This window comes from Ananas comosus, linkage group 4 (assembly GCF_001540865.1).
Source record: "Ananas comosus cultivar F153 linkage group 4, ASM154086v1, whole genome shotgun sequence".
In the NCBI taxonomy this organism is placed as follows: Eukaryota; Viridiplantae; Streptophyta; class Magnoliopsida; order Poales; family Bromeliaceae; genus Ananas; species Ananas comosus.
In genome coordinates this window covers 2,712,848-2,722,733 of record NC_033624.1, presented here as the reverse complement: position 1 = coordinate 2,722,733, position 9,886 = coordinate 2,712,848, and the positions used below count along the sequence as shown (strand labels likewise).

Sequence of the window (9,886 nt, the reverse complement as noted above, 5' to 3'; positions counted from 1 at the left end):
GACTGGGCTACTATTAGTAGCAAAATTTTATTGTTGCTACCAATTTTTTAGCCTTTGGATCAACTCTTTTTATTATTTCTAACCATTGAATTAAATACTATAACCTAGTGGGCACCACTCAACCCTATGGGGACCACTCAACTCTAACCGACTAATATCATTCTGACCCTACAATTTTTCATCCAAGAATTAAATACTATATATAGAATTAGACTGAAATACTATTAATAGTAAAACGCTCTTTTTGCTATCAAGTTTTTAATCCTTGGATGAAAAATTGTAGGGTCAGGATGATATTAGTCGGTTAGAGTTGAGTGGTCCCCCTAGGGTTGAGTGGTTCCCACTCGGTTATAGTATTGAGTTTTTTTGAAGTGTGATTATTTTTTTGTTGTTTGTTTTGACGTAACTCGTACAGTTTGAAAGTTAAATTCAATTAATTTTTCTATTTGTTTTGATATAACTTGGTGTTGGTGAAATTAGTTTTTTGAATTTTATTGTTTGTTTTGATGTAAGTAAGTAGATCCCGTTATCTCCTAAATATAGTGGTAAACTTACCGCTATAAAATTTAACCTATTAAATAATTAATTTTTTATTATTATTTAAAAATAATCCTAATTTTTATAAATAATGTAATTTTAATCCATTATAAAAAAAAGTAGAATTTAAGTTTTACTATTTAATAATTTTTTTAGAAAAGGTTGAGTGGGATGAAAGTCGAGTTTGGAACTTTGGGGGAAGTCGAGAGGTATAACGTAACGTAAGGTACACTATATTTTTTATTTACACTAAAACAAATATAAGAAATAATGAAACTTGAGATTTACTATTCAACCGGAAATGCAAACAAAAATCCAAACGGAATGATTTTTGACCAAGATATTTTATCCTGCTCAAACCTTGCAATTTCCGGCTATTCCGAAATAGCTTGAGATTTACTATTCCACCATTTTAGTGGAATAGTTTTATTCTAATGTTTAATTTTAAACCTTATTAAAATTATAAATTGAATTAAAACTAAATTATATAAATATAATATATTATATATTATAATATATTATTTTTATTATAAAATTATTAATTGTAATATATTAATAAATATTAATTATATTTAAATATTAAATTTTATANTTAAATTTTAAATTTTAATTTAAAATTTTGAAATTTAAAAGTTAAAATTTTAAATTAAAAATATAAATTTAAAATTTAAAAATTTAAATTCAAATATAATGAGAGGGTAATATCATTATTTTTTACTTATAAATCTCCACTATATTTCTTATTATATCTTATCTATCTAAACACTATTTTTTTTATTCTCATGAATAATTAAATTTTCATCCAAACATAAAATTGGTTTAGTTTTCTTACTTATATCTGAACTTATATTTATCCTAAAATAGACAGTTCTTATTTATACCCGAACCAAACAATAGGGTGCAATGGATTTTGGTTGGGTTGGGATGGCATAGAAGTAATCAATCCCGACCAGCAAGGTGTTATTTTTCAAACCCAATATCTTTTCTTTTTTACTGTGAATATTTAAGATTATCTCAATTAATTCTATCTACAAATATTTAGGATATCTATTATCGAACATTCTTCACACACATCCCAAACTAGAAGTATAAAATTAATTCACATTTAATTTAAATTTTAAAATTTAATTTGATCTACTTAATTAAAATTTGTTAACTATTAATTCAAATTTGATATTCAAAATTAAATTTGATTCACTATTTAAACTAAAATTTTATAGAACGGTATAATTAGTGTCGGCAATAACTATTTAAATTTGAGTTAGAATACAATAATTATTTTCTATTTGACTTTGTTTTTTTATCTGAATGTGGAATTGGTAAACAATGTACATTGTATATTCATTCTAGCAGAAGCACATTGCATTTTGTTATTCAACAAACAACAGCCAATGTTGATGATGACACCACAAGGAATATATTTATTTATCTTACTCTTCAATGCATCATTCAAAGTTTGTATGATGATAGTTCCAAAAGGCCTAACCCAGAAAAAATTCTAGAATGCAACAGGTATATTAGTGACGTGGCGTAACAAACCAATCAAATTAATTCTTTTAAGAATATATGTCCCATCATGATTGTAAAAAAGTATTTTTATTGTACTTTTGTTTGAAAAGAAGGAATGTGATTGGTTTGTTATTGATGACGTGGTGCAAGTGTGACAGTGTAGAATTCCTCCTNCACACACACACACACACACACAAACAAAATAGTCCAAAAGCTAACGCAGCTACCTGCAGGTGTAAAACCGACCACGTCATCGATCCGGCCCAACAGAGCTCATCCAATCACAACCGTCAATAAGTTTACAAATCCAACGGCTCAAAACCCACCAATCAACGAATCCACCACACCATTTTCCTCTTCCCTCTCCGATTCGCCCAATTCCCCCCAAATCCCCAGTTCCAATAAATAAAAAAAAAGGCCCTAGTCCCTCCTCTCACTCTCTCTATAAATCCCCGATTGATTCCCCAAACCCTAATAAGACCTCGTCGCGAAATCCACAAATTCCACTCTCCGACGCGCTTCTACTTTCTAGGTTTCTACTTTTCTAGGGTTTGGGCGAGGGCGATGTCGGGGCGGGGGAAGGGGGGGAAGGGGTTGGGGAAGGGCGGGGCGAAGCGGCACCGGAAGGTTCTCCGCGACAACATCCAGGGGATCACGAAGCCCGCGATCCGGCGCCTGGCGCGGCGCGGCGGCGTGAAGCGCATCAGCGGGCTCATCTACGAGGAGACGCGCGGCGTGCTCAAGATCTTCCTCGAGAACGTCATCCGCGACGCCGTCACCTACACCGAGCACGCCCGCCGCAAGACCGTCACCGCCATGGACGTCGTCTACGCCCTCAAGCGCCAGGGCCGCACCCTCTATGGCTTCGGCGGGTGATCGAGCTAGGGTTTCGGTTTTGGTTCCCTAGGGTTAGGGTTTCCGTTTGTGTTTGGTTTTTTCCTCTTTGTGGTTGTTGTTGTCGTTGTTGTTGTGAGGGGTTCGGATGTAGAGGCTTTTGGGATCGTTGAAACCCTAAAAGGTGGAAATTTTAAAAAATTGGGGGATTTATTCGTAAAGGTGCTTCTTTTATTGCTCTATTGTTAATTTTGAACTTGTATTGTTGTTTATTTGTTTAATTTTTCTTAATTATAACTTTCGACGAGTTAAATGCTGTGGATTTGGTAATCAAACATGTTGTTTGATGAATTTGTGGAATGACTCTTCTTATGTTGTCATTCAATAGCTTCAAGCGTGAAATTGGAAGAAACAAACAGATACACAGTGAATTAAAGTGAGACAAATGCACGTTGATAAAAAATAAAAATAAAAAATTTCAAACACTCTTTTAAATTACGGTAATGTTAAAATTGAAAATATTTTAGAATTTTAGATTTTTTATTGCATAAAAAATAAGACCAATTTGTATAAAAAATTTACTAGAGATTTTTTATTGAATAAAAAATAAGACCAATTTGTATAAAAGATTTATTAGTTTTGCGCTTTTGTAAATATGGGCCATTTTTTTAGTTTTGTAGATTCGGATCGAATTTTCAGTAAACTAATCAAAATGCTTCTCGTATATTAACGTCTTTCACGTATTTTTGAGATACGTATATCTTAACGTACGGACATGTCGAACATTAAATGTATCTCTTCCGTTTTATGTAACCTCATTTTTTTCAGAACTCGGATCACATCCGTCCCGTTATTCGCCAGTTCCGTTGTTTGCTATCTAAAATTTTTAAAGCTAAAAGTCAAGAACTGCGCGGCCCGTAACAGAGATAATAGTGTAACGCAAAGCAGCAACGCGAAAACTTATGGTGCAACAATCTTTCTAACAGTGCATTCCTCGGCCGGTACCAGTCCAATCTCCAACGCTCAAATGAGCGACGTTGGCGTGTAGTCTTCTCTCCCATCAGGACAACCTCCCACCCCCTTGGAAGGAAGGCAGTCTTGTGTCTAAACCGCAAGAAGCATATGGAAGTATAATTCAGCACTCACTCTTCTCCATGAAAGCTTGTCAGTATATTCAATCATTGACAGGCTACCATTACGTTTGCAGAGGAAAAGTAGAAAAATCGTCATGAAGGGACATGGCTTAAAGGATAACAAACTGGAAGAAGGATGATGCAGGAGGGAGGAGGGGAATAGGCGGTCAACAAACTGTAGATTTGCTAATTGTACACATTATTTGATGAATTTGTGGAAGTATTTTTCTTATGTTGTCATTCAACACTTTCAAGCGTGAAATTGGAAGGAACAAACAGATACACAGTGGATTAAAGTGAGACAGATGCACGTTGATAAAAAACAAAAAAAAAAATCTTCAAACACTCTTTTAAATTGCGATAATGTTAAAATTGAAAATATTTTAGAATTTTAGATTTTTTATTGTATAAAAAATAAGACTAATTTGNTTGTTATTGATGACGTGGTGCAAGTGTGACAGTGTAGAATTCCTCCTAACCCAGAAAGGCAAAACATTCTATTTCGGTGAAGTACAAGAACCCACTCAACTCAACCATAAGCTTCAAACTGAATCTTCCATTTCAAAACTCAGAAACTCATTTGATCTTCCTACCATAACATAAGCATCGAACTTTTCATTGGGTGAACATCTAGTTGATTTTGAAAGCAGAGAAATTGTTCCAGAAGCCAAAGCAAACAGCAAGCGGACAATAATTTATCGATAAAACGGAAAGGAAATGCAATAAACATTATGCATAGGCCCAATATATATTTGATTAAAGGTACACATACAATGTACCAGGATTGCACTGAAAAAGGTAACAGCTGATGCCTCAAAGAATCACTTGTTCACAGGAATCAGGAAAGATGTGAAAATAGTTTCCCAAAGACGCGTTACGGATGAGCTAATTTCAGTCGATTAAGCGGCGAATATTACACTGAAAACCTAAAAGACAAACGGTTTTAAAACTCAGAAATTTTAGACAAGCACCGCTAAATTTTAACAATCCCCTGACGTAAAATTAAATAAATTATGCATCTTCCGACACGACAAAGGGAAATTCTATAATCCAATGCTGAATAAAAGCGTAATTGTTTAAGCCTGGCACGCGAATAATTAAACCGGAAACAGTTAAAAAAAAAAAAAAATCCAGAGCCACGAAGCAACTCACATTACCATCCACACCTGACTTATTCAGCTAGTCGTTCTCTGCTGTTGCTTCTTTAACATCGCAGCGTGCTTCTTTCCCGCGATATGGAAGTCAAACACGCCTTGGCTATTACAAACAACATTGCAAAGAGTGCAGACCTTGACCAAATCAGTAGCAGCCCCTCCTACCAGAATCTTCCTTTTCTTGGCTTCCAAATCCTCCTCCTTAGCTTTTCTCTTCGCCTCATCGTTCGCCTCATTTCCTTTATTGGCGGCAGATGTGTCAGCATTTGAGGGCTTAGGCGCCATCAATTGGTTTAGTTTCTCTACGTTTTTCTTGTGCTTTTTCCCCATTTTGTGGCTATTATAAACTTCTTGGCTGTTACAATAAAGCTTACAAACATCACAATAGATCGGCTGAAGAACCTGGGTAATATCCTTCAATTTCTTCTTTAAGCTTTTAGCTACTGGATTTTTCACCTTTTTAACGACATAAGTGGGTTTTAAAAGGTTATGGACTGTCGGGGCCGCGCCTACTGAAGGTTTCCCTAGGACCTGCGAAAACGAAAGATAATGAACTTGATGATAAGATAATCTACTAGTAGTGAGAAAAATGATACCCAAATGTCCTTGTATTATTGTGAAAATTCAACACGTATTTCATTTTAAAGGATAATTTAGCAAAAAAAGAGGGGCATATTTTAAACTGGATATGGGGCACCACAAAATGAAAACATTGGTAATTTTTAGCATTATGTAATTGGTTATAGAGAAGAAGTGTTTAAAGAAAACCCTACAAATGTTCTAGAGAAAGTGAAACTCAATCCCAATTATAAAATCCTCAAATTCTGAATGCATTTCTAGCAAATTCTATAGAGGACATGTAAATACGAGTCACACTTTAGAGTAGGTAATTGAAGTATCTGTTATACCTTCAAAACATGCTTTGCCCCAGCAACATGCGAAGCAAAAACTGTCTCACTATTGCAGACGACGTTACATACGGTACAAACTTTAACAGAAGTAACTGCAGCACCTCCTTGGATAACCTTCTGCTTCTTTAGCTCCAAATCTGCAACTGTTGCCTTACCGGGCTTGATTTTTTTCCTCCTCTAACAACAGAAAGAGATAATAATAGATCATTGCTCATGTTAGCAACTTGAACAAAATATTTTTCCCCACTTAAATTTAATGGTCATGCTGTGAATTTAAGGAGGTAAACGTCACTATTCAATCTGGAGCAATTTCGAGCATCCGAATGCATGAACTAAGTACAGAAGAAACAAGGAAATACAGCAGTGTTATATGTGTATTATATTATATGGGCTAATATAAAGGAATCTCTTATACACCTTTGCAGAGAACATATGTATACCCAACCCAAGAACCTATCGTGCATATGATAGCCACAGGATTGCTACAAGACATGCATTAGTGAAAAGTGATGCCATATTACAGAAAATACAAATTGAAAAAAGTAAATATAAGCACTCCAACTTTAAGTTGCATCATGAAATTAATTCATAAAAACATACATCTTCACACCATTAGCCAAGCCTAGATATATTGTCATCCCAACCATAAGGAAGGAAGAGTTACAGAAGAGTGATTTGAGAGTTGCGTATTAAGTCGGTCTAAAGTGATATAAATATTTAGAGGAAGCATCAAATCATTCGTAATGATTGGAAAAATATCACAGGATTAATGCCTGAGTAAGACAATTTGCAAAACTTCCTTCCTTTCTTTTATTTTAACAAATCTAGACCAAAAAAAAAAACAAAAGTGGAAGAATTATTTGTTTATATGCTCTTCCAGAAATAATCAAGGAATTGCTCAAGAAAATAGTAGCAAGTGAAAGAGAAGAACTAGCGTCAGTGGAATTGACTCCTACAGGCTGATCATTACAGCAGCACCATAAAGAGTACGACAATTGAAACAATCCACTGGTTCATTAGCTTCCTAAACTTCAAGGTCCATGAAAATGAGAACAAAAACTTTTGTAAATGCGTAAATGAGAATGTTTAGAGAGGAAGTTGACAAAGGAACTTGACATGTTACACGTTGTCATCTATAAGTGGGTAACCTACTAAACAAACTCTCCACCGTCGAAACCTCTCTTCTTGATGAGACTGTATTTAGAAAGACAGTTTGTATACTCATACAATATTTGTTACGCAATAGTAAAGCGTAATTTCTTGTCGCTGAGCTTAGACAAACGGCACAAATTGACTGAAGACCAAGAAACTATCCCCAGATTACCGCAAGATGGAAATGACACGGTTTCCATTCCATGGCAGTAAATCCTACAATTAATTGATTTAGTTCAATTAAGTTCAGCACTACATAAAATTGAGCCAGTTTTGACAGAAAAAGCAGACACTCTGTAATATCAGACCCATTTGAACACTGCTCAAAGCAAACTAAAAAAATCCAACTTTTTATTCTTAAACATAAAGAGTTTACGCCATTAGCATCAGAAAACATAATTTAGTTCTGTAGTTTGTGAGTAGGAATCAAATTTGACACAAGGCCACAACAATTAAATCATAATTTAACCATTTGATGAAGATTAAATAGGTTTGTTGTTTGCACATGATGGGGATCATCTTGCATATGAGATAATTGATTCTATTAATGTTTAATACATAATTGAAACCTAAGCACCGGGATTGATCAGAAAATTAGTAGTATTTTTGCATCTACCCTACAAATCTTGGAGAGAGAAAAATTGGTAAATTTTTCCTAAATACTAAAAAAAAAAAAAACTCCCAGAAATTAAGCTTCGAATCCAAGAATTGTGGAAGGAGGTCACTCACATTTGAACCGACCGCACCGTGCGCCCCAGCCGAGTTCCCTCCCATGGCCCCGTAGAACGAAGCGAGTCCCACCCCCGTCGCCGGCGCCACCGCCGGACCCGCCGGGGGCGCCGCCGCCGCCGCCGCAACGGGTAAGAGGCGGTAGAGCCCATCGTAGGCCGCGGCGGCGGCGGCCGGCGGCGCGGCCGGCCGGCGTAGTGGTCCGCACGGCGTCGGAGGGGGGATCGAAGCGTTGTAGGAGGTCGATGAAAAATTAGGTTTAGGGTTAGCGATTAGGTTAGGGTTGGGTTAGAGAGGTAGGAGAAAGGAGCGGCGGCATACGACGGCGGCGGCGCACGGAGGCCGAGGTGGGTGGTCGCGTGCGGGTCGAAAATACCATCTCACAACATCGACTGCAGCTACGACTTGGAAAGAGAGAGAGAGAGAGTTTATTCTATCCTAGAGCAAGTGTCAAAGAATTGCGGTGTACTTAAGACCCAAGTTCGAATCCTAGTTGATTTCAATTACAGCTAAGTTATTATCTAAATTAAATAAATAAAGCGATAGCTGGCTACTATCTCTCAAAAAAAAAAAAACAATTGTGTCTTTAAATCTTTTTTTTTTTTATCTGCCCAAAATTTGGGTAATAACCCTACAAAAGGACTTTTTTTGCATTTAGCCCCCGACAAATTATTATTTAAAAATAATCCTGTCAAAAATTTAATTTGCAAAAATGACCCTAGACGCCACGCGGCGTCACGTCAATGCCAACTGGGATGGACTGGGGACGTGTTAAGTTAAACACGGTGAATCATTTACCATGTCTAAATACGATGAATGGTTCACCGCGTTTAGTACGTATTTTTTGTATATTGAAAAAAGAATAAGAATTTGTATTCCTTTCTCTCTTTTCAAAAATCCTAACCGCAAACCCGAAATCAATAAAATTCAAACCGGGATGCCGAACCTGACGATTTTAAAAATTCAAAACCTATATCCATACCGACCAAAAACTCGAAAACCGAAACTGAAACCCAGCGGATTTTAAAAAAATCTATATCGTTGAATGAAGAATTTAAGAAATAAAAATTATTAAATATTTATAATATTTATAATATAAATAAAATAAATTATGTATATATATATAATTTATTCGGGTTTGGATTCGATAATATCGGATATTCATCCTATTGACATCCCTACTATCTATCGTATTTTAATATACAAAAAACGTACTAAACACGAGAAATCTTTCACCCGTATTGAACACGTGAATGGTTCACCGTGTTCAACTTAACACACGGTTTTGCCCGCGTGACGCTGACGGGCGCCTGCGTGGCAGACCTAGGGTCATTTTTTGCAATTAAATTTTGACAGCTAATTTAAAATAAAAAATTTACCAGGAGGCTAATGCAAAAAAAGGCCTCATACAAAATTTATCTAAACTCTGGCTATTTAGAGCCTACTACAAAACTTTTTTAAAAAATTAATTTATATTTAAATTTTTATTTATTTGATCGAGTCAATCAAAGATACTTTGATAATATTTAAATTTAAAGTCAATTGCTGTTGGCTAACTCGAATCAAACAAATTGTAAAGCTGGATAGTAAAATTATAATTTTAAGAGATTGAATAGTCAAAACAAATTAATTTATAGTTTAAATAAATTATGTATATTTTACCAGAATTACTGAGTGAGAATAATTTGGAAGTACACTTTTTTTTTTTTTTTGTCATATTCAATGACTATTTATTAAATAGATCACATAGCATGTACTTTAATAAAATTAATTTTATAATTTTTTAATATTATTTATCTATTATTTAAATAGTCTTTGAATTAACAAATTTCAACGGCATGAATAAAATATATTTGAGACTGCTTAATAATTAATAAATAGAGTCGAAATAATTATAAAATTTGATTCTTAAAGAGTCCACAAAATG

At 34.9% G+C, this 9,886-nt stretch overlaps 2 protein-coding genes across 2 annotated transcripts; one reads left to right on the top strand and one right to left on the bottom strand.

Moving 5' to 3' along the window:
* LOC109708545 (histone H4) lies at positions 2,403-3,151 on the top strand. The gene has a single exon (XM_020230336.1). The coding sequence runs from the start codon at positions 2,611-2,613 to the stop codon at positions 2,920-2,922; it is 312 nt and encodes a 103-aa protein (XP_020085925.1). The 5' UTR covers positions 2,403-2,610; the 3' UTR covers positions 2,923-3,151.
* On the bottom strand, positions 4,804-8,124 carry LOC109709493 (zinc finger protein 346-like). The gene is made up of 3 exons (XM_020231753.1): positions 7,960-8,124; positions 6,076-6,255; positions 4,804-5,698 (listed from the first exon to the last, which is right to left on the bottom strand). Exons 1-3 carry the CDS (start codon positions 8,002-8,004, stop codon positions 5,189-5,191), a joined length of 735 nt encoding a protein of 244 aa, XP_020087342.1. The 5' UTR covers positions 8,005-8,124; the 3' UTR covers positions 4,804-5,188.